Source organism: Vollenhovia emeryi, unplaced genomic scaffold (assembly GCF_000949405.1).
Source record: "Vollenhovia emeryi isolate VEMERY1.0 unplaced genomic scaffold, V.emery_V1.0 DF939145.1, whole genome shotgun sequence".
Lineage (NCBI taxonomy): Eukaryota > Metazoa > Arthropoda > Insecta > Hymenoptera > Formicidae > Vollenhovia > Vollenhovia emeryi.
The window spans coordinates 146,214-171,559 of NW_011967221.1; the positions used below are offsets into that span (position 1 = coordinate 146,214).

Sequence of the window (25,346 nt, forward strand, 5' to 3'; positions counted from 1 at the left end):
TCCGAAAACAAGATAAGAGCTAAACCTTTTGTACATATTTAAAGTTCGTGGCACTTCGATATGATCGTTACGAGTACCGGAAATACCTCGACCATCGGGTGTCAATAGACGATCAGAGATCCGTCTTTTCTCGTTGACAATTGTAAAAAGTATAACAAAAGCCAGACGTTAACTAAAACATAATATTTATTAACTTGTGTAATATATATATTATCTTGGAAATTTCTTTCGAGCGCTGCCATGTCCTGCACCTATATATCTTTTGCCTCTGAACAATGAAATAAAGAGACAAGTAAGAATTAGCAGATGTTTCGTTTTTTAAATATGGAATGTACAGATATAGAGTATAGTAGAATAATGAAACCGAACAATATACATGTAAGTATATAAAACGGATGTAGCAATCGTGGCATAGCGACACCCGCGCGATTGGTCCGTCGCGTCGATGATGTCACGCGGCGTGTACGATCGCGCGACTATTCACTCGTGAGTCTCTCGACACCGTGGTCGGTTTTGTCGGTAGATTTTCGTACGAGGAGCAAACGCGATGGCTCTGACGCGCGAAACGACGTCGCCTGGTCGCCCGGGAGGAAAGGACGAGTCGATCGCGACGATTATTGTCGATTTAATCGACGCAATCCGTGAATATCCAGGCTAACCTCAATCGAGCTCGACGCTCTCGAGCCGCGGCGCTACCGTCGCTGGTCGTCGCGGTTGTCGCACACTGCCGTCGCCAACTCGCCACAGTCCACGGCCACGGCGGGCGACCAGCACTGAGGCCTGAGCACGGCAGTGGTGGCACCAATCCAGTCCCATCAGTCTCCCATGGGCTGCCGACTGTATTGGACTGTATCGTGCGAGAGGTTTTTCGCCACCGATTTAACGTAAATATCAGATTTACCGAGGACTCCGAGTCAATTCCGCCGCGTGTTTTGCCGCGATCGTCCGGTTCGCGGCTCGCCGCCCGCTGTCACCTCGCCGTTTGCTCTCACCTCGCGCGTATCCGCGATAACCAACAAGGCCCCGTCGAGCCCCGCACGGGCAGCACGGTTCCTCGCTCTCTCGCGCGATAAATCCACGCTTTATCGCGATACCGTTGCGATCTAACATCCGGTGTCGATCGAAGATTCGGGGGAAGTCAGCGGCGTGCCCCTGCCGCCCGCGATAAATTCTCTCTCTCGCTCTCGTCGCTCCTTTTAGCTGACACATATATATATATATATATATATATATTAATAAATAATTCGCGCACCCCGTGTCCGTGTCTTCGGCGCTTGCATTCGCTACTGTTTACGTCGGCAGCTCTCCATTCATTCAGTCGGCAGCTCTGCCAATGCGCGATACTTTCTATGCCTCGTTGCGCTCAAATGCCCCCAATCAACAGTTTATCAATTTGTTTTATTGCGTAAACGGCCTGAGATGCCTTATTATTACTTGTTGTAAAATCTTGCCGTCCCACGTGATTACATAAATTGTAAACATGTCATGCATACACATGTTACATATACATACCATGGGGTTTAATATTATACATTTTATTTTTATCACCTTGTTTAATATATCTTTAGATTAATGTAGATAATGCAATATCTTGCGAAAAGGATGCACTAGATTGGGAACGTAAATTTTGATTTTTCTGTGTGTACACCTACGATCTAGAATGTGCAGATTTACTAATCAAACATTTTCATCAATTGCGCTCCGTATATATATTTGTAAAGTTGTATCTCTTAGGATATGCAGATACGAAAGCTACTTTTCACTTTTATTGCAGATGATTGTCTAAACAAATAAATCAGCTTTAATTTTAGTCCTAACTGTTTCTTAAGGAAGAGACCCAAGCACGATCAACGATAGAAAGATGAAGGTCGTCGCATTGATCAGTGGTGGCAAAGACTCTTGTTTCAACATGATGCAGTGTGTGGCGGCTGGCCATGAGATTGTGGCACTAGCTAATTTGTATCCTGTTGGAAAAGGTAATTCGAGTTACAAATACGCATATTGCGTGGAGCATAATTGTGCGTCGCTACAGAATGTTATATAAATGTTACACTGAATTTTTTTATACCATAAGTATTATAATCTGCACTGGATGCAGATGTAATGCAGGAGTTGACACACTGCTTCCAGATGATCTGGATTCGTTTATGTTCCAAACGGTAGGACATCAAGGTATCAAGTACATTGCTCAAGCTGTAGGCTTGCCTATATATCAGTATCCAACGTTTGGTAAGGCTAACGTGCAAGAGAAATATTATTACCCTACGGAAAGCGATGAAGTCGAAGATCTTTTTAAGCTTTTGAGTACAGTAAAGGTAAATTAACTTTGGTTCCTACCATGTTTTCTGAGACATATACGTATATATCCAATATATATTTTTTCAGGAACGTGAAAATGTAGAGGCTGTGTCAAGCGGTGCTATTCTTAGTGATTATCAACGAATTCGTGTGGAAAATGTGTAATTATCACTTATTTATTGTCTTCTATTTAAGGCTGTAATATTGTTGGTTGCGGCTATATTAACTTGATTTTTTCCCCTCAATCTTCCCTCCCATTCTCTCAGGTGCAATCGTTTAGGTCTTATTTCCTTGTCATACTTGTGGAGACGGGACCAGGATGAGCTACTAGATGAAATGATACAGAGCTCTGTTAATGCAATATTGATCAAAGTTGCGGCCTTAGGCCTTGAAATTAAACATTTGGGCAAATCTATATGTGACATGCAACCTCACCTTCTTAAGATAGTAAGCTGTATATTGTTTCTTATTTAATCAATTATGAAATAATGCTTCTAATTAATTCTATGTTTGTTGCCAAAATTCCTTAAATGTTTTTGTAATAGTAATACTCTAATACTCTATCTTGTTTGTTATGTATATACAGCTATGTAATGAAAATGTGGAAATATATTTATATATATTTTTTACGAAAGTTTTTACTTGCAGAAAGAAAAGTATGGTGTAAACATGTGTGGAGAAGGAGGAGAATATGAAACTTTTACCTTAGATTGCCCCTTGTTTGCCAAAAGTATCGTAATGTACGTATTATATGCGTTTGCATTTACGTACAATCTGAATAACTCTTCTTCAATTCGTTTTTCATGACACAGTGATGAGTACGAGAGCGTGGTAAACTCGAGGGACGATATAGCGCCTGTAGGATATCTCAGATTTGCAAAGATGCATTTGGAGGAAAAGGACGTAAGTTTTTCGATATCACATTGACAATTACATGTAAACGACACTGTCAAGTGTCATCAAAGTGAAGACTTATCTTTTAGAATGGAAAATTGGACAAGTTAAGTCTATCCGAGAGACTGAAAAGTGTTTTGATAAAATCGCCACAGGATTACATTGCTGAAATTATCGGTCCTGAGCTACACGATGGCTGTAATTTGTCAGAAGATGAGAATGACGAGCATGCGTGTGAAAGCAATAGTTTGAAGGCATCAAACTCTGGTAGAAAATTGTAAAAAGAGAAAATGTGTCAAGATATATGTAAAATTTTATATCGTATTTTAATCTGAATGTACAGGTCAATTTCATCCTCCGAGTCTAATGGAGATTTTGTACGAAGAGGAAGATTGCCCAGACGCGCCGGTCGTCAACAGAAATCAAACAGGATGGTTCTGGTTCGGCGGTATTGTAGGGAAACATCCGGACGTAACGCCCGCTGTGGAAGAGGCACTGGAAAAACTAAGCAGTAAATTTACATCTTAATCGCATATTTTTCGGCTTAGTAATTATTCAATGTTAACGATTATTACTGGTTCCAAATTTAATTGATGACATAGGAGAACGGTATAAATGAATCTTTTTTTCACACGAGATATTCGTCTAATTATAGGTCTGGTTCAAAGCGAAAATTTGTGCCCGTCTGACGTAGTCGCGGTAACGTTGTACATAAAAGATATGTCGAATTACAAGGCTATAAACGAAGTGTACGTTAACTGGTTGGGTAAGAGAAATCCGCCGGTTCGTGTATGCGTAGAATGTCCTTTGAACGTACATATCGTGCTCGACGCGATAGCGTATAAGGAGAGCCAAGAGAGTGGCGATAAATGGGCCTGCAAGCGACACACAATGCATGTTCAAAGCATAAGCCATTGGGCACCCGCCAATATTGGCCCTTACTCTCAAGCTATTAGTGTAAGTAATTTACCTCTCCTCTTTAGTCTTTTTCTATTTTTTATATTGAAAAATTTAAAGCAATCTGTTTTATTACAAGCAATGTAATTTTCTCTACAGGTAGGTGATGTTATTTTAGTTGCTGGGCAAATACCTTTGGTGCCTGGCAATATGAATCTTCTAGATATGAACATTAAACGGCAGTGCCGTTTAACGTTGAGGCACATAGATCGCATCGTTAAGGCTATGGATGCAAAACTTCGAGATATAGTACAAGGTATTTGTTTCCTGACCCACTCTAGTTACATAGCAGATGCGAGGAAGGAGTGGGAAAGAAGGACGAGAAATGCTATTGTAGATTACGTTGTTGTACCAAATTTACCACGTGGTGCTCAAGTTGAGTGGTGTGTTTGGGCTCATAGGGATAATAACAGATTTGAATGTGAGTATTTTCAAAGCTTCTTTCACAAGAAAGATGTATTTGCTGCAAGTTGAGTAGAGAGATCTAGCTTTTTCTTCATTTCTTTACAACACAACTTGCAGCACAAGTATTCTTTGTTTACTCGTCAACTCAAAAGCCAGCGATGTACGTATATAATTGTTACATATGTCTTATTACTTATTACAGACGAGGAAACAGGGAAATGTGTGGCTAATTTTAGGATAGCCATCAGACGTAGGTGGAATTACGAAAATAATGTTTCGGCAATTGTGTGCTACATGTCTACCGGTAAGTTTCTCTTGATGAATTGTTTATTTGTAGCACACATTCAAACTTTTTTAATATATTCTCTATAATTCTATATGAAATATTAAAATGCACAGATGTTAATTAAAAATAGTAAGACTCTTAGAAACGTTAAATATTGTAGTACAATATATCAGTGAAATAATAATAGTAAATCTGAACCGATTATTATTAGTCGTAGAATTTTTTATTCTTGAAGTTCAATTCATAAATTACAAAAATGTATTTAATACAAAAGCATTACGTTTTTGTTTTCTAATCTGAAATTTCTATGGACAGGTTCATCCAATTCGACTGGTAATTTGACAACGGAGACGAGTTTGCCATCCACTGAGCTGAATGCAAACGAATTGTCAGAAGCTTTCGATTACCTATTGTGCAAACTCAGGAAAGGCTCGCAAAATGCAAATCCAACGTGTAATTTGCGAATATTTTACAAAGTTGGCAGCTTTCCGGGCCCAAAGTTTCTTCATAACGTCCTATCGAAGTTTTCTACGCAGAACTTGGTCATCACCGTTATACCGGCTACTCACTTACACAATTTCAGTACTTTGTTATCTATATATGGTATTAGGCACGAGTAATACTCAAAATGATTTTTTACACTGTCAATTACTCATCGGAATTGGAGCGCACATTTAGGATTAAAAAAAAATTGATGCTTGGAAAAACAACATGTAAGAAATTTGATTTTGATATCAAAGGATAAAATGTGTTTAAAGTTTTTCCACTTAATTTTATAGAATGTTCACGCATGCGCGGAGGTAACTATAATTTTACTGGCCCTGAATTACAATCAAAATTGCGTGAATTTTTGAGTATTTTTTTCCGAAATAGCAATTTTGCTTTATGCATCTTTTTGCAGCTATCGCTCAATTTTTCGAACGTTATGAAGCCAACGTTGCTTGAGGGAAGGAGCGAGGTTGCGGTATCGCGATGGCATCAATCGTCAAGTTTTCCTATGTGTGCAAATAATTCCCGATGTGATTTTGCTTCACTGACGATCGGTGGGCGTATTTGAGTACTTCTCGCGTTTCATGCGCGAGAGACACGGCTGTTCGCTCGACATTTACTCTGACGATGTAGTTACGTCGCTGTTTCTTCTAGCTGCACTTTTACGCGTCATCTTCTCGCAAGCCCTCCGAATCCAGAAAATACAACCTGTTCCTCTTTGAATAGAAAAATAGCGGCAAGGTGCAGCCGAGAGGAAACAGACGCTATATTATCTTGTATACCGAGTACTACTAGTCAATGACGGGTCAAGTGCAATTCTGAGCTGTGAGCCCGTCCCCGTTTAGCGCATAAGTGCTCTTTAACAACGCGATTACACATTAGGTATAATAATACTCGTACGACTTGTACTGCTGATTACGCTATGACGTTTCGTTTTCTTTTGCTCAAAGTACACGTTACTTTATGGTGTTGTAATCATGTGCGGAATGTTAATTAACGTGTGTGATGTTTCTCTAAACGACATTAAATTGTGCACAGCCATTTTAAAATAGCACTCGACATTTACTCGAATTCTAAACGAAGGAAAGGGAAAGGGACGTTTGTTGTCGCGAGGGGGGGGAAAAAAAAGATTACAGGACACCACGTGGGTGTCTTCGGTACGATTTAATGCGAGCTGGAACGCAGAGCACTTGTGTATATAGACGTACGCATACACACATTTCATCACAACGATGTTCTTCGCTGTCACTAATGCTGCCGTAATCGCTGCATAATTGTATTATCGGTTAATTGTCTGCGCCACGGAAATGGTATCGCCCTTAAAGAAGCCAGAAAAAGAAATTTTTATCGGCCAGCTCGATGTATGGTACAGCAGCTCTGCATTCTTCGCGCGTACGCACTGTTTAGAAGTATCTTGTACAGATTGCATTGCAATACAAACTCTACTAAGATTTATTCTGACGTAATATTATACAAGGTTGATGCAACGATATGCCAAAGTTTATATTTTGCAACTTGCTCATTTTTTAAACAGTCGTAATTACTATCGTTATTCTGTATGTGTACATAATGCAACGTAATCTAACACGATCTTATATAAAAATATATTGTAATTGATTTTTGACAGCGAAAAGGAGAGAAAGAGCGCACTGTTCAAAATGTGGATACTATGATAAGTATGTAAAAACACATGCAAAAAAAGATGTTTATTCGCATCTAACTCCCGCAACAGAACACTAATCTGAAGATTATGTCGCAAAAAAAAATAATAAAGAGAATGATATATATTTTTAAGAAATCGCTAAGTTTTTTTATGTTAGTTTCACATTTTATTTCTTTCCCTTCTGTTCTACATATATGTATCGACAGAAAAGACATTAATGGTTTACCGATATGGTCGTTTCTCTTCGGAAATGTCAGAGTTGATAATTTGGAGAAAAATGCAAGAACACAAATTTGTCCAATAGTATTTCATATTGTTGGAACGAACAAAACTGTAGTAATAATGGTAATATTTTGAATATAGATAAAGATGATGAAAAAATATGACTTGGTGTAATATTTATGGTTAAATTTTGAAGAAAAATAATATATATAATATATTAGAAATGTGTGTGTGTGTGTGTGTACGCACACACATATTCATACATATTAAAAATAAATTATATATATTATCCTCTGTATGTGATTCTAAAATTTCGTGCTTTGTTACTACTATTGCAATAAACAAAGAAATTTAGGAATGAGAATATTCTTAAAAGTCGCCAGCAGTAATTAACATCAGTGATTTTTATTGACCGTATATCTGATAATTTTAATAATACAGAAAATTTATTGCGAAAAATATTACCTCAGCCAGGGTTTGAATCTGGACCTCCCTTCATTCTAGACAGGCGTCTCAACCAATTCGACCACCAAGGCATATACAATTCATATGCCATTTTTTGCAATAAATTTTCTGTATTATTAAAATTGCCAGATACGGTCAAAGAAATTTCGATTCTTACATAGATTACTTTACCTATACAGAACGTTCAGAAAATCACTCGCTTTCAATCTCGTAATAGTATGTGAAAAATAATTGCTCTTATTCTGCATTTATATTTTTATAAATGATAAAATTTCGATGTAATTTAATGAATATGTAATGACGTCTTATCTTTCGGTTCAATACTAAATTAATTTAAAAAAATTGTATACGAAAAGGGTTACAAAATGAATGTTTAACAAAGTTACGATATATAAAAATCGATTTCAAATTGCCAAAGAACTTATAATCGAGAGAAAGTGCGCGATTTTTCATACACTCTGCATACAGGTATATCTCATAATTTTGATACGTTTGTCATTGAAACTAAACATTCAGTCTTTTTTTTTACTAAACAATTCACATTTTATATGGCGATAATTAATACATAAAAAATCCATAAGTAAAAGTTAAATGACTCAATCGGCAGCTATGTACAATGTAATTAGTTTGTCATGTAGTATTCCAGGAGAAAATCTTGCACGTATCTGTTCACACAAACGCACTCAATAAAAAACTTATTTACTTTAATATAATATAATATACACTGCAATAGCATTATTAGTATTTATACAGCTTAATATTTTTTTCCTCGTCTACGGTAATGTTACAACAATCATATTCACGATTTGAGCACCTTCGACGTTAAAGGCTTTACCGCGTGCTGGCTGGTCGACGGTGTACAGAAATCACATAGATAATTTTTCTTATCAACCACTACTCCCTTGGTCTCCACGCATTCTGAAAGAAATGACGTATGGTCACATGTATGTACATTATATACCAATATATTACGTTTCGCGACAGTATAGTTGCATAGAGATATTTTTGTCTTGAGCAGATCATTCTTTTTATTTTAAGATTCGTTATTTCATGACCTAAAACAACAAGTATCACACCAAGAAGTAATGATGTTAACAAGAAAAAAAAGCAAGGACATTGATCAAACAATAAAGATATGTTAAATCCAGTTACAAGCACTTTCGCACTATGGCACTAGAATTTGCAAGTTATTTGTGATTCTCATTTGACAGAGGAAGTAAAAAGATAGGAATGCAAATATACATATATACGCACTAAATAGCAAGTAATTTAAATATGGCTTTCAAAATAGCGATGATTAAACAAAATTCGATGGCGCGTGCAAATGCTCAAATGCTCCTAAGTCGCAACGCATGCAATGAATTCAACACTTTGAGCGCTCGATGAAAGTTAAAGCTCCGTGGCCCCGCAATATTGTTGTTGCAATTACGTGAGAGAGTACGCGAAATAAAATTTCTTGGAATGAAATTTAAAAAAAACATACTACGTGGATTTATGTTGTCACCGGTTTGTTAATTTCATTGGGCGAGTTGAGTTTTTCAATGGGCTCGCGTAATGTTTGCTAAATGATTTTTGCCGACGTGAAATCCAAAGTACAAATTAATATGCAAATGCGTGTGCTCGGCGCTCAAAATGTTAAACTAACCGAATCGTATGAAAATTTGGTGTCAATACCTAAGTGCAGATACTTGTCACATGCGCTGCAATGCACTAGATTCGCTTCCAGGTCGAGTCTTTGGGTGGTATGACAGCGACTGCAGTGCGGGCAATAGCGACCCTTTCGCCACAGCCTTGTTATCGCATAAAGATCATGTGGTTAGTGAATTCAGGTAAGGGTATATTATGTATTATGATGGTGCTCGGTACATGGAGATGGAGGGGAGGCAAATTAAAGATATAAAGTCGCGTGCTAATACACTTCTTCATGTAATCTGATGGTAAAGATATCTCTCTTTAGCAGAACTGTCGAGAATGGTTCTTTTCTTTTCTAATCAAACAGATCTTTCGACAAATTTTAACGCAAAAAAGTATAAATTAATCTTTATTTTTCAATCTCAGTTTTTTTAATTCGTTTAATTATAATTAGATTTTAAGAGAATTTTACAAAAAAAACTTAAGGCTGTAGAGGCTTTTTCCCCCTCGAGTATTTAAAATTAGAAAATTGTGTCATAGGATTCAATCAGATTTTAAAAAGAAGAAAAATAATTTTAAATATATTTATCACTAAACATTCCGTACAGATCTGACGCAACAAAAAGAGAAGATGTTGAAAAAGTGTTATGGTGTGAGCCATGGAGATTATCAAGCAATTTAAAGCCCAGCGTAGTTTAAAGGAATTGGTGGTCAACGGTACTTACTTCGAACATGGTACACAGAGCGTTGAGACGTATACCCGAGTATTTTTCTCGCCTTTTTTATATTCGTGCTGCCATTGCGCAACGCTGTTCCGGTCCGAATTGGCACCGCCGGGCTCCCTCGAGCCGCAGTTTGCGCATACGGCGCACTCCTGACAATGCCATCTTCCCTGTGGTACTCGTCGCAAACCAACACAATAGATATGATACCTAAAACACGCGGCAATGCAATCAAATTGCATTAGATGCAAAAAAACTCCACTTTTTATTTACATGTAGTATCCTTTTTAATAAAACAGGCACCAAAGGTAGCTACAGGTTCTGAGTTGTATAAATTGTAATGTGTATCGAGCTTTTAAATACAATACAACTCACCCACGATCGCACATATCACAGAAAAGCATCTTGTCTTCGTCTGCGGGATCGTGGCATTGCGCACACGTTTTACAATCGGTGCATTGCCACGCATACGATTGCATGTGTGGTACCATATCCAATGTTAAATCTATACAGGATGGATGAACTGAAAGTGACAACGGCCATGATTAACTCTGTAACAAGTTACAATGTAACTTAATTCGTAGCACAATATTTACCGTTTCCATTGCAAGTACCACATTGGATTAATATTTCGTTCTTGTTATTTTTATTTAAGACTTTCAGGCACATCTTGCATTTCAATTTTGCATCATCCTTTGAGTTTGAGATTTCCATGTCCACTTCGTCCATGGTCGATTGTGACCCTTCCGTATCTTGCGTACCTTCGCTGGAGGACGAACTGTTTGCATACAATCATTATACAATATACCTTTTCACTTGTTTATATTATTATAAGTAAATATTACTTTACTAATTGATATGAATGTGGCGAGCGTGGTGCAAAGTGCACTGCTTTTTTCGGGCACTCTCTCTCTCTCCCTCTCTCTCGGAGAGAAGTGGCAACTACCATTAATTAGTACTATTAATTAGTATAATTATCAAAAGTATTGTATGATTAAATTCTAAATTGCTTGAAAAAAAAAGTGCGTGCAAATGTCAGCATCTTTATAAAATAATTCAAATGTACAATTTATGTTAAAACTTAAAATTGACTGCTGTAATGAGCCGAAGATCCGCGTTCAAAATCGACTAGAAATTGTCGGTTTTTATTCGATCGCTACCTCTCGGAGAAAAGTGGTAACCTTCCGAGAGTATCTTACGCCTTCTATATAGATATACAGAGAAGTTCAACGCTAAAAAAATTAAGCGAGTGCTAATCATCTCCGTGTAAAAATTCTGTGGATTACTGAAATCTCTACGAGGCCCTATGTTCCTCATAGAAATCCTTATTTCTAGAGGCCTTGTACTTGTATTAGGAGTTCAAACAGGGGATTTAATAATATAACATTTTATAATATCGCTACCAACCTTGAGTCATCGGAAGACGATTCGCTATCGCTGTCACTCTGAGAACCTTCCGACTGACTATCACTTTTACGCTCATTAGGCCGTGTAGGTCCATACAAGACAGTATTCAGCGGATAGTATCTCAATTCTGCTGGTGTGTATTCCCGATAATAATCGGTATACTGTCCTGGTATCAGAGCAACTGGATAATGACCCACTTTGTGCTCTGAATCGACTTTGTTGTGTTGCTTCTGTGGTTGATGAATCGTGAAAGTCTGCAGATCTAAACAGTATTTGCGCTGTTCTTTCCGAGCTTTATTTAAGTTAGCGTTCCACGCAAATGCGGATTGTATTGCCATTTCTGCGAGATCTATCCTGTTTCTCTCCGCATTTGCTGCCGCCGTCAGTTCCTTCTGCTTCTTGGAATGTTCCTTGACTTGTTTCTCGCGCATGTGTTTGCGATATTCTTCGTACTGGTCGGGAAAATCACTACACATTACGTCCAGTACTTCTGAGCTGCATATCGCAGTTAATCCTGTGTAAATGATATAGAAATGTAAATGCATAATAATATAACATGTGTACGTATAAAATGGAAGAAACAAAACTTGCAGTTTCTTAATTCTTCAATTGTATTTATAGCTTTTTTATTTCAACTTTTATTTTGCAAGAAAAGTACTACTACTAATACTAAAATATATAAGATGCGAGTAAAAGATTACGGTATAAGAAATTTTAAAATCTGACAATTTTTATTTTTATTTCAATTTGTAGACACAAATTATTCTTCCGATTTTATGTTAAGTCTCTTAGATAGTAATTAGATAGATAGTAATGAGCTTTGTTTCTACATCATTTAAAAATCTATTTTCACACACAAAAAAAAGGGTAAAGATAAACTTACCCATATCGCACATTGCTTCACTGACTAATCCGTTCTCTCTCAAATAATTTCTCTCTTCCATATCAACTACTCTGCGTTTGAGATCAGGATATTTACGTTTAAAAGACTTGACACCAAGATACTGTGATATCTGTTCTTGTATCATAAAGGTTTCACCCTTTCGATCTAGTGGCCATTCGTATTCTGCTATTTTATCAACAGTGAAAGGTCCTTCATCGGGATCAAAATTAATCTCCATCCTTCGGTTCTTTACTTTGACCTTTTCTGATTCTGTTGTAGCAGTGCTCAAGACACTACCTTGCGACTCTTCATTTATTATTGTCTCCGAGGCTGTAAACAAAATTTATTTCTGTATAGAAAAAGTCAAAATAAATTATCGCTTTTCATGCAAATTTTCGTAGATTAACTGACAAGTAAACGAAAAACATTTTACATTTACATAATTTTTAGCAGCTTTCTCCTACATATTTCTCTCGTGTCAATATTATGATATTGATAGATGTAATAAAAGATTCCTATTTTATTATTGTGATTTTAATAAATTGGTAAATTTATAACATATTATTCTATTAATTATTTCTTGGTTTGAATGTCTTGAATAAAAATTCTAAATACAGAAAATGTTTCTTACAATACAACTTACAATTAGATTGAGATTATAAAATGTCAGATGATATCGACACAACCACACATACACATAAAAATGCCTTTTAAATATATAATTGAAACACAAACAGGTATGTATGTACATTTATATAGATGATATACGAATTAATATGAGCGCTTTTAGCGCTGCTAAGCACAGCATAATTGCAACACATATTGTAAATAAAAGAAATGATGTACACTGCCTCGAGCACATCATTACAATTTCGTATTTAGTTACTTGAGAGACATCTTAAGCCACAAGAAAAGATCTATTCTTAGCTAGCTTGAAGTTTTGGATGTGTACCAATACATTCAATTCAACCAACTCTTCAAAGATTAAAATAAAAAGTTTTCTCTAGAGATTTTTCTTGTAAAAATTTTTATAATTAACAAAAAAATCATATTATTAATATAAAAATGACATATTATTTTAATGCAATTTCACCTGTGTAGAATCAATGTAGAAATTTGATAAAATAAGGGATATTAAATTATACTATTAAAAGATAATATTTACATATAACAGCACACATTTACACTTGTATACATAACTTGTGTACAATACAAAACATGTAATGTGAGTTAAAGCAATGAATATTGCAATATTAATATATTATCAATGCATATACGTACTTGGTGCTGGTATATTTCTAGCTGGTGTTTGGGACCTTGAGCCGGATTCGGCACTCATTCTTGTTTCTTCGTCGATCACTTGCACCGTCGACACTGTTTCGCCTCTGATGGCCGTCGAATCTGCTTGCTTCTTCGACGTTGGTGTTAGCCAATTCGAATGTCCGGGAGGTACAGGTATCTCCTTAATCCCATCCGACATCTTACTTTTATTCTCGGCATGTTGCTTCACCGCCGACTTCTGTATCCTCTCAGAAACGATTTCTAACACCGGTTTCTTATGCTGATCGTCGTCAGCTTTCAAGTCCTGACTCGTAGACGCCTTTGTCGAATCTTCCTGAATGCAGGACAATCTGGCAGGGTCTAGTATTGCAATTTCAGAATTCGAGTCTTTTTTAGAATCCTTTTTCCCCTTACGATCTATGGGTGGTTGTTTCAGCGCCTTGTACAGTTCTGAAGATTTCTGAAGTGACTCTTGTTGTACTGGTGTTTCGTCGATAGTAATGACAGCCGTTGTTGACGCCTCAATGGCGGATAAGTCTTGATTTACACGAGTCTTCTTTCCAACTTGAGGTTCCACATTATCTAGTTTCCGTTTACCGCGACCTGGATATAACAAAGGAAAAATGAATATTTTTTTATCAAGAAGAGGAATTATCACAACATCTATAAACATTGGAACGGAAAATACTTTTTCTTATTTGTTGACTGTATAATTTGTAAAATTTTCCTTCTAGTTTACCAATTTTTCAGTCAATTTCAGCGACAAGGACTTATGTATGAAAAAGTTTTTGGACATGTATTCGTATATGCTAGGCAAATAAGGAAGTATATAATATGGGACAAAACCGAGCACAACTGATATTAGAATAAAAGTTTTGGAGCATTTCTGGAGACGTTCACAATAATTCCGGAATAATTACAAAACATTAGATGAAAAGGAAAAAATGCAAAATTGACATGAGAATTAATGTGACGTAGAATAATTAATATGTCGATTGTCAACAATGTAATTAATTTCCTATTCGTTTATTCACAATCTTTAACTTTGAATTTTTAAGAGGTGGATCGCCAGTAAATAAAAAAACAAAATTTGAGAATTATATCGACAATAACTGGCACAATATATTTTAATTAGTACACGACGTTTCGGCCAGTAATACTGGTCCTTATCAAGTTTAACCCATTAAATGTGACAGCAAAGAATCTGAAAAGTTAAGTGAACGCAAATACAGAAGTTGAATATGTGAGATATACTTAATAACGCAACCGTATCGAAGAAACTTACGGGTGGCATATCAAAGTATGTAGTTTTATGGAAGCGTATGCACACATATTGATTACGAGTGAAACAAACCTCGTCCTCCTCTGCCTCTTTTGGGCGGAGCGTAACTCTTCTGGTTTCTGCAGGTTCTCTTAGGTCTCTCGTTTTCCCTGTGTTCAAATTGTTGGGGAACTTGCTGCACCTCGTCCAAAGCCAGGGGATCCCTAGGCATCAGCATTTGCGCGGGTGGGTGCTGGACCGCAGCGGGATTTCTACGCGGCCTGCCTCTCTTCTTCGGCACCTTGATATCGGCCACTTTGTTAGGTGCCACCTCCTCTATGATGACAACATCCTGGCTGGAGTTTGAATTCTCATTGACGATTATCAGCTCCGGGCGATGCTCGATGATCTCGCAATCCGACAATCCGCCGGGCGAATTTTTGCACATGATATCCTTGAACTTGTCGACCGCGTTGTCTGGCCGTACTTGTGTAATACTGATCTCCTGATTGATCACGTTCATCTGCTGTCGACTAATCAGACTCGTCTTCGGATCGAACAACAGCTGTTGCTGCTGCTGCTGCTGCTGTTGCTGCTGCTGTTTCTGATCCCGACACATGACCGGTTGGATGGTGACCTCCGGCAGGATATGTGAGAGCTGCGCCTCCAGCTTGGACTTCTTGCTCTCAACCGGCGAGATCGTTACGTCTTTACGCTTGGGCGAGATTTCGAGCTGCTGCTGGCCACTCTCCGCCGGAGTCTGCTTTCTGCTCTGAATCTGCACCGGCTCGATCGTCAGCTCGGAACGATTGCTCTGCAGAATGGACGGATGATGACCGCCGGCTTTGAGAATCTTTAACGCGGACTCCTTATGCGTCGCAGCATGCTCCATATGCCTGTGAGGAAAACTTATCGCTGGATCCAGAGCCGCTGAATCCTTACTTTTGTGCGTGGAGGATTCGCCGTGACTGTCGCAGGCTACGATAGTGGGGTGGCCGGTCTTGGACAGCTTGATCTTCATCTCCAGCGGCGATTCGGCAGTGTCCCTGCTGCGTCTTTGCTGCTTGTCCTTCTTTTCGGAAGAACCGGAAGACGGTGTCTCCACTACCGAAGCATCGCCCGTCTTGAATAGCTTGATCTTCATCCCGAGGGACGAGTCGCCGCCTTTCGAATATTCCACATCGGGTAGACGCGTACTCTTACTTGGATGCTCTTCAGCTTCGCTCTGCACGATGGAAGCGTCGCCGCTCTTGGACAGTTTGATTTTCATACCAAGCGGTGACTCCGTTCTCTTCGGTACGTCTACTTGACCTTCCCGTGATCTCGACTCTTCCGTTGATTCCGTTTTATTGGAGACTACCGACGCTGTATCCCCAGATTTGGATACCTTGATCCTCGGAATGCTGCCCGTGGATAATTCGGACGCATCTAGCTCTTCGGTAACGTCCGTCGATACCGACGATGCCGCTTCGACTGTCCTCATCTTGATCTTGATCCCGGAGGACTCCGGGATTGCCTTGTCTTGCGATGTCTCGGGCTTGTCTTTGTGTCTCGTCTCTTTCGTGTCTTCCGTAACTTCGGAATGTATGATAGACGCGTCTCCGGTTTTGGATAACTTAATTTTCATACCGAGCGGCGATTCAGTGCGTTTAGGTGGCTCGGGTACCTCCAATTTGTCTCTCGTATCTTCAGCGCTGTCCATAGAGATAATAGACGCGCCGCCTTTGCACTTGGATAACTTGATCTTCATTCCGATCGGAGACTCGGTCCTCTTGGGCAGTTCTGCCGAGTAGTCCTGCTTTTCCTTCAGCTTCGTCGAAGAATCCTCGGCAACATCCGGAGATACGATGGACGCGTCACCGGTCTTGGACAGCTTAATTTTCATGCCGATCGGAGAATCGGTTCGCTTCTGCGCACCTTCCTTATGCTCTTCTAAAGACTCTTGCCTATCGGTCGGAACGATAGAAGCGTCACCAGTTTTGGAGAGCTTGATCTTCATCCCTATTGGCGACTCTGTCCTTTTCGGACTGCCCTGCGGTATCTCCAATTTCTCCTTGTGCTTCGTAAGAGCTTCTTTGGTATCTTGTTGCCTGGAATCGGAGATGATCGAGGCGTCTCCAGACTTTGATAGCTTTATCTTCATACCGATCGGCGAGTCGGTTCTTTTCGGCTCTTCGATCTTGTACTTGGTACTCTCCTTCGCGTCGTCCGCACCCTCGTGTCTCTCTGTGGCGACGATCGAAGCGTCGCCGGATTTCGACAGCTTGATCTTCATGCCGATGGGAGATGACGACGACGTGTTATCAGTGGTGTGCCACTGATTGACCTCGTCCAGATTCTCGTTGGATATTATAGAGGGGTGGCCTCCCTTCGACAGCTTCAATTTAATCTTTCCCAACTTTTGGCCAGGACTGTCCTCCGGATTCGGCGAATTCGTAGCCGATCGGATCTTCGGGCTCTTGGGCGATCGCGGCTCGCTGCAGTCCGTGATCGCCGACTTGGCGATCTTTAGGATTATCCTCGGCGACCCGACATTCTCCAAGTCCGAGTGCTTCTCCGAGTCCTTGCGCGGCTCGACTTTGTCGGCAGATTTCGGCGACTCCAGCATCCTCGAGTACGCGACAGCTCTCGCGTCCTTCGGTATGAGAAGACTATCGTTCGGGCTGATGGAGGATTCCAGCACCTTGGCCGAATCCGGCACGGGTATCTCGATCTTTGGCGGTTCCTTGAGTCGTTCCTCCAATATCGACACCCTCGGCATCAGCTCGCACGCCTTCAGAATACCTTCGCTCGATCTGACGTCGGGTTCAGTCCCCACTTGTTCGCGCGATCGTTCCATCGTTTGCACATTCGAGGAATTATCCGCGGCAGAAATTGCATCGGGTGAAGTCTTGGGGCGATCCTCCGTTGCCGCGCTCACCTCCTCGGTGTCCTTGACAACGATACTGGGAACGTTCTGCATCTGCGCTGCAAATTTCCGCTCGTTTTCCAGCTTAGCGGCCTCCGATATGATCTCGGCTTCCGAGATGGAGAATGAATCGACGGCGGCGGCGGCGGCGGCATCTCTCAGCTGCGCCAATTCGGACTCGGCGTTCGCGTAATTATCCACCATCTCGTCGGGCACGTAAAGCTCCGCGTTCGCTTGCTTCGTTATGTCCTCGACGACGCTCTCCACCATTTTCGGCGAGAGCACCAGCGAGTCTATCGTCTGCTCCTCGGACTCTTGCAAGAACTTGACCGCGGATTCCAACTCGGAGATCTCCGAGCTCGACTGCGAATTCTCGATGACAGTCGGCGGGATGTCGGCGTGTCGAGGGAGATTCTCATTCGGCATCGAGATTCTCATTCGCACGCTCTCCAGCAGAATGTGTGGCAACTCGAGCTTCGTTTCACTCTCCTCCGAATCGGCCGATTCCAAGCGGTTGCTCCCGAAATCCATGTCCAAGTCGTTCTGCTGCAGGTTGCTATCCGTTCCGAGAGATTCTTCCAGTTTTTCATTATCCGCCGTCTCGCTCACCGGCTCCGTACTCGCATCTTCGCTCAGTCTCAGGCTACTATTTTCGTTTTCGGTACTTTTATCGTTACTCGGTATATTCATATCAGCCTCGCTCGTTTCATTATCTCTGTTTGTCAAACAACTGGCAATCACGTTTGTTATGTAGTCTGAACTTTGCGTCATGGTTGCGTCGCTTTCATTTGCCTGATCTAACAAGAGATCCATATCAATATTTTTACTTACTATTTCTTCCATTAAAGCTTTATCTTCAGTTTTCATGTCCTTTAACGACGAGTTTTCACTGTCCGACGTAAGAGTCATGTCCAAAAGTCCTTCCAGAGCATCTACAGCTTGAGCAGTAGCTGAAGCATCCAGACTTTCCGAATCTTGAGATAGTTTCTCCGTCAACTTTTTCGCATTCATCTTTTCATTCGAGCTTTCTTGTAGCAGAGAAATATCAATCGTGTTCGGTTGTACATTGGCATCGGTAGATTCTTCTACAACTCCATCCAGATTATTCTCCTCAGTTGTCGGAGTTACATTCACCTCGATCGATTCTTTCGATTCCGTGGATAATTTTGCAATTTCTTCGCATGGCTTCGTCTCTCTATCGTCTTGTGAGTCGACACTCTCTGGATTTGTCCGCGGAATTATTCTTTCCAAATCCAAACTCATTTCATGACCTTTGTCTTCCCTTTCAGTCTTTTTCATGTTTACCTCGTTTAAGTCTGATACTTTCACTGCTGTATCGCTCACTTGAGCAGTAATCTTTTCATCTGCCTCCCGTATTATATTACAAGCATTATCCGTTACATCGTCTTCTGCAACAATCAAATTTTCAGTTAATGTTAACAATACATTGGAAAGGATAACATTTTCCAAAGTTGACTTACCTTCCATTTGCACAGATGACTCGACTTGTTCTTGAATGCATGATTGCTGTGGTTCATTTTCCCTCGATGGAATATCATTTTCATCTTTATTGCCAGGTTCTGGTATATTCTTCTCCATGTCCTCTGCTTCTTCAGCCTCGGACTTGTTTATAGTTTCAATTGTGTTACTTGAATCTTCATGCGAGACTGGAGCCGAATGTAATTCGTCCAATTTACTAGATGTAATACCTTTAACTTGAGCTTTTTCTGACACAGATGGAAATTGTTTAACAAATTTGTCATGCTCAACTGAGGTCTCGAGTATTTGCTCAACAATATTTTCTTGCACATTTGTTTCTTCCGAATTATCAACTTTAGCAGGATCATCCTGGATTATTATATTTTTCGAGCACAAATCTGAGTTTTCTTCACTGAGCAAATTACTGCCTGCAGGTTGCACATTAGCCATTACATTTTTCTCTTCAATATCTGGACGATTCATTGACGTAGCTTCGTTGTATAAACTTAATTCTTTATTAATTGCATCTGATATAATTTCAAGTGCACTTTTGTCCATTGGCACAGAGATTTCTTTAGCATTAACTACATCCACTAATTGATTGTCAGAAATTACAGCAGTTTTTTCGACATTTTTTTCTGTAGAACCTGTATCTTGGGAATCGTCAATAGTTTTATCCGTTATCGAAACGATCTCGAGTATTGCCTGAGAGCTTTCATCGATGGCATCCTGAGAATCATTATTTTTCTTTGTCACTTCTGTTATATTCAATTCCGTATCAGGTATCTCGGTTAAGGTAGACTCTCGAGTTTTATCTGCAGATACTGAAAGGGCGTCTTCATCTTTGCATTCGAGTACGTTTTTCACATCACTTATTTTTCTTGTATCTAGCAATTCTTTTTCACTATAAATTGTACAACTCTCTTGCTTTTCCGTATCAGAAACAACGGCTGATTCTACTTGAGTATTTTCCTCATTTTCTTCCCTATCTTTCGTTATTTGCATTGGCGACATGGCAGGTCTATCGATAAATGTACCCGTGGTTTCTTTACAAGTTTCATTGGAAGATTGATGTTTTAATACTGTTTCCTCAGTCGTGTCCATTTCTACTTCAGTATCATTTCCACTTTGTTGCTTGCAAATTGACTTGTTATCAAGACATTCTGCTACTTTGTTTACAGTAGTGTCGTCTTGCAAAACATGTTGCGACGATTCTTCTGAAATAGACGCGCTTGCAGTGTCATTTGACTTTGACGAGTTTTCAGTATTTTGCTCCAGCACATGAGTTACCTCAGAATTGTCTTGCTGCTTCGCAAAAACATCCGGCAACAAAGTATCTTTAGGAAGAGAAAGTGGTGGAGTCTCTTTTGGCGAGTCGCCCTCGTTCACGTCTGTTTCCTCCGAATCCTCAGAGTTATATGCTTCTCCTATCAATTGCAAACTCTTGCTAATATTGCCGACCGTTACCACAGGCCTTATACCGCCTTTGGTTATCTCATCTTCCGTCTTCTCGGCAACACTTGTCTGCTCATTCCGGAGAGTTTTCTGTAAAATACCGGTCAACGTGACAGCCTCGGACCAATAAGTCTCAAGGCGCGACTTGTCAGTGGAAGACGATTCCGATGTAGAAACGGTGGGTGCATCAGCAACCGTTTCATTAGTACTCACGTCGGAAGCTTCATCATGTTTAACTGTACGGTCCGTTTCCGCGCTATCACAAATGAAATCGGCCATCTCCTTCTGCATCTCGCCGATGATATCTGTAGACTTTTCAGACACAGTACTCAACTCGTCGGCACTAGGAACGCCCGCGATAGAGACAGTGCTACAAGTGGGATGCTCGGAAGAATCCTCTTGCGTCACTGACTTAAAGTCCTCTATCTTGGATTCTGTAATGATCTGCGAAAGAGCGGCGATTTCGCTCTCGAGAGTCGAGTCGCCGATCTGCTCGCCGGATTGCACACCGATGATATCGTTGATATCCATCATGCTCAGGGCCTCAGTGTCGTAGGTCTCGGTGTCGCTGTCGACGCCGTATGGCGCATAACGGGCTGGGGAGTTGTCCTTGGAAGATTTCTCTTTCTGTTCCTGATTCCGGTCCTTGGAGCCAAACAGGCCCATCTTAGAACCGTCGGACATTGTCTCGACGTTCCGCGCAGGAGACGTTGCTACACCTGCTGCTGCCGCTGCCGCTGCCGTCGCCGCCGCTGCCGCTGCCGCTGCCGCCGCCGCCGCCGCAGCCGCCGCCACCGTACATTTATGCGGACTTTTCGTGCCAGTCGGTCGTGAATAACTCTCCGCGCGTGCAAACCAGGTGTGCCTCGTCACTGCAAGTGCCACCGTGCGTTAAAGTTTCCGCGATATCAGCGCGAACGACCGGATCCAGTCTTACTTACCGCTACATCGCTATCCAATTTTGTTTTCGCCTTAGCGGCGAACATAACCAATGTCTCCCTACGCTCTCGTCCGAGGAATCGCTCCCCCAATGACTTACACGTGTCGCACAAATGGACCGTAACTCGGGCCGAGATATCCTGCCGCCTGTTAGCTTATCTCACTTTCGGACAGACGGGATCGATACGCAAGCATCTATGCTTTACGCTTTTGAAAATATATTTTGCCAAATCGTAAAGCATTTACTAAATACTGACGCCAACTTACGCTCCAAACCCGACGGTCGCTCAGAAAAGTCCCTAGCAGTTAATGGCATGTGCACAGCACACAGGGGGCATTGCGATACACACAATGGATCTGAATAGTCAAAGATCCTGTCCTTCATCTCTCGAGAAAATATCATCCAAATACTAAAATTATCACATCTTGTGTAGAAAAAAAAGACAAATTTTATACAATTTAGTCTCTATTATTAGTAGTTTCTAAATGATTATTCAAAAATGAAATAATTAATGCGTATATCACGTTAATAAAAAGTTTATATAGTTTTCTTTATTAATAGTTAAAACTAATACAGAGATAGTATTCTATCCTTTTATTGGCTGTGTAATATTCTGTGTTTTCTTCTTAACAGATTTAACTAGAGCTTGTAATTCCGTCGGTAGTTTCCCGTCTGTTTTTGGCTTTTTAGATTGCTTGTCCTGAAAGTTTCAATATGCATTAAAAGGATGTATAAATCACTGCTAACAGATGAGGTCCCTTTACTCACCTTTTCCTCGCGTGTCTCGTTATCGGCTCTTCTCTTCAATTTCTCCTTAATTAGAGCTTCCGTGCCCTTTGTCTTCCTGTAATGCGGATCCGCAGGATCGATATTGAAATGGTGCGACGTAAACAAAGCGGCAAATCTTGGATCTTTAACATCAACTTCGAAATCGTCTTCTTTCGCTTCTTCTTGTACATTCTTCTTTTTGTTAAGACGTTTTCGTTTAGACTTGGACATAGTTGCATCTTCTTCGATCTGCTTCATATTAAAGTGCTTCTTACCGTCTTCCTCTTGATCCATCAAAAGCAACTCCAATTCGGCTTTACGTCGATGCTCTTCCAGCTCATTCGATGAATCAACACTACCTTTGTTAACTTTCTTTCCTTTGCTACCATTTTTCCATTCTTCCGCAAAATATTTCTCACTTATATCTACATCAGACGGCAAAGAGTCTTCCAAATCGCTTTTCTCACCTTCTTCCTTAAGCTTCTTCCTCTCTTCTTTCTTAGCTTTTCTCTTTGCTTTGCGTTTCTCTAGATATTGCTCAAAAGGTGCGAGTTCCTCCTTATTTTTCATTTTCTCTTTGACTAATTTTTCAGCCTTTTCTTTATCGCCTAAACCCCATGAGAATTCTAACTCGACACCCTTATTCTTCCTTGCCTCTTCTTCTTCTTCAATATTCTTTAATAAAGATTTGTACTTTCCGATTAGATCATTATTCGTCTCCAATTCTGAATTATCGTCCATTTTCTCTTTTGTGTCTTTCTTTTCCTCTGTGTCTGAAATACAAAAATGATAGGTTTAATATATATACACAAGATAATATTAAGAAAAAATAAATAAGCAATATATCATACCTGAATCATCCTCGCTACAGCTTGCCAGATACGTCTGCAGATCATTTTCATCAATATCTTGCAATTTTCCCGAATTTACTTTCTGCGTAAACTCTTGCCGATCTGGATTTGTTTCGTCCCACGTTAACTGGACTTTAACTTGTTGCAAAGCTGTTGTCGCAAACTGCCTCGGTTGGTACTTGACGGGTTCCGGAATCTCAGTGCACGTCTCTTTAGGCTCCTTTAACAAGCATTTCACGTATGAAACCAATATACTTAATACTTTAATACATTTTTTGTATATTGTGATTTCAAGAGATACCTGATCAAATGTCATACCATCTGGTATGAATCTAAGATCTAATCTAGTTGCAGTTGATTCATATTCGATACCGTCACACTCTGTGTATACTTTGTTTGCCGTTTCAGCAGAATCAAATTCGGCAATAGCATAATAATATTTCAATCGATTTAATTGGTACTGCCTTAACTTTTCCATATGATATCTTGCACCTTCTTCATTCTAAAAAAAAAGGGGCGAAAAAAGTACAATAGTCGCAATGGTTAACGAGAAAAGAAAACGCACTGTACTCGTGAAATTGTAACACAAAAAGATATTTCATACATCATGTTCAGTTTCGTCTTCACTTGCAATAGTTTCGTTTCTCAGCTCTGTTGGGCCATTAATCTCTTCTTCCTTCATTCGCTGCAGACCAAATTCTGATGGATAAATCTGAAATAGATAGATATACTCAAAATCAACATATTAATATAATGATTCATTAGTAGACAAACTTATAAATAGATAATAGACTAATTATTCTTTGAATGATATATTACTGTAACTGAATAGATGAGTCCGCCGCTGGGCAAGAATGAATTTAACAAAATCATCAAGTCCACGGCACGTATTCTATCCCAATCCATATTACAAATAGCTAATCGATTCGTCACTTCATCCGTCGTTTCAGCTTCTTTGTCCAGTTCACCCCAATTATGTTCAATCTCGTCCTCGGTATCTATTATAGATATGATTGAAATAAAGATTCGCCTTTACATACTGCAGTGATTGAAGCATTTTTGGCGACTCTTTGGTACCAGAGCGTACATTCTGGTATGTGTACCAAACAATCGGGAAAAATGGCCTCAAGATATAACGATAAGAAATTTTACCGCTAACTTCGGACGATTCTTCTTCCGAAGAACTGTCCGTCAACAGAACACCTTCGCCTCTGGCATAATTAACGGTAAGATCCTTAAGTTTCTCTTTAATTTCACTCGTTAGTCCATAATTTTCGTCTTTTCTTCTTTGATGCAGTTGCTTATTATTTTGATCTAGTTCCGTTTGAGAAAATCCATCCTCGCTATCTGAGGATACCTTATTAGATTCATCCTCGTCGAGACATTCCTTAGTTTTGACTTGCCTACTCGACGAGGATTGATCTCCGCTCTTCTTGTCCTTGACATCCTCGTCTTCACTGCTCGACAGATCATAATACTTTCTAAGATCCTCAGTGGTGGTTCGATTGACAGGTCTACCGCGCTTATCGATGGTATATTTCACGACGAACTTCTCGTCCTCAAACATGCACTTAAATCGACGGTCGATCTTCACCTTCCTCTCGGCTTTGGGAATGCGAGAAAACTTTGGATCTCTTGCAATATGCGCGAAACGCGCGTCTTTTAGCATCTCGTCCATTGTTACCGATTGCAATTTTCTAGATCTCCCTGATCAAATTATATCTTTTTTTGCTTCTCCCTTTACGAGAACGCCTAACCTTCCCTACTCTCCCTTCGAATCTTTTCACACACGTGTCGTCGGCATTTAATGATTAGATAAAGGTTAGGATCAGCTAACTCATAGTAGCCAAGATAAGCTAGGTTATTTCGAACATGGAAAAAAAAGAAACAATGACAAGTATCCCTTGCCGGACATAAGATTTGCCCGCACTAGCGCTCCTTGCGTCTACTTAGGAAAATTTTGCATCAATACTGTTTTTCTCTCTATTACAACATTCAATATTGTATGTATATACATACTTATGTAACATGGTATTGGAAACAATTCTGAAAAGAATGAAAATATATAGGGTTACGCTGA

General features: G+C 39.9%; 3 protein-coding genes across 8 annotated transcripts; 1 reads left to right on the plus strand and 2 right to left on the minus strand.

The window, feature by feature from the left end:
- Positions 1-760: 760 nt before the first annotated feature.
- LOC105566286 (diphthine--ammonia ligase) lies at positions 761-7,373 on the plus strand. Of its 4 annotated transcripts, none has more exons than XM_012020175.1 (13): positions 761-884; positions 1,775-1,976; positions 2,131-2,315; positions 2,386-2,459; positions 2,565-2,745; positions 2,947-3,038; positions 3,111-3,201; positions 3,282-3,459; positions 3,536-3,703; positions 3,848-4,149; positions 4,249-4,570; positions 4,757-4,858; positions 5,156-7,373. In XM_012020175.1, exons 2-13 carry the CDS (start codon positions 1,862-1,864, stop codon positions 5,458-5,460), a joined length of 2,115 nt encoding a protein of 704 aa, XP_011875565.1. In that variant the 5' UTR covers positions 761-884; positions 1,775-1,861; the 3' UTR covers positions 5,461-7,373. The 4 variants fall into 4 exon arrangements, with proteins under 4 accessions (XP_011875565.1, XP_011875567.1, XP_011875566.1 ...); XM_012020177.1 differs by having other exon boundaries at positions 2,164-2,315; XM_012020176.1 differs by having other exon boundaries at positions 1,830-1,976.
- A 305-nt stretch (positions 7,374-7,678) lies between these two features.
- On the minus strand, positions 7,679-21,454 carry LOC105566287. Of its 3 annotated transcripts, XM_012020179.1 has the most exons (10): positions 19,255-21,448; positions 14,959-19,182; positions 13,605-14,207; positions 12,324-12,653; positions 11,441-11,954; positions 10,630-10,811; positions 10,409-10,556; positions 10,037-10,243; positions 9,354-9,469; positions 7,679-8,597 (listed from the first exon to the last, which is right to left on the minus strand). In XM_012020179.1, exons 1-10 carry the CDS (start codon positions 21,389-21,391, stop codon positions 8,479-8,481), a joined length of 8,580 nt encoding a protein of 2,859 aa, XP_011875569.1. In that variant the 5' UTR covers positions 21,392-21,448; the 3' UTR covers positions 7,679-8,478. The 3 variants fall into 3 exon arrangements, with proteins under 3 accessions (XP_011875569.1, XP_011875570.1, XP_011875571.1); XM_012020180.1 differs by lacking the exon at positions 9,354-9,469 and having other exon boundaries at positions 8,476-8,597; XM_012020181.1 differs by lacking the exons at positions 7,679-8,597; positions 9,354-9,469; positions 10,037-10,243; positions 10,409-10,556; positions 10,630-10,811 and adding an exon at positions 10,829-11,265 and having other exon boundaries at positions 19,255-21,454.
- Positions 21,455-22,169: 715 nt separating this feature from the next.
- On the minus strand, positions 22,170-25,327 carry LOC105566288 (ESF1 homolog). The gene is made up of 7 exons (XM_012020182.1): positions 24,419-25,327; positions 24,086-24,264; positions 23,871-23,978; positions 23,568-23,768; positions 23,267-23,486; positions 22,416-23,188; positions 22,170-22,347 (listed from the first exon to the last, which is right to left on the minus strand). Exons 1-7 carry the CDS (start codon positions 24,942-24,944, stop codon positions 22,234-22,236), a joined length of 2,121 nt encoding a protein of 706 aa, XP_011875572.1. The 5' UTR covers positions 24,945-25,327; the 3' UTR covers positions 22,170-22,233.
- Between the last annotated feature and the right edge of the window lie 19 nt (positions 25,328-25,346).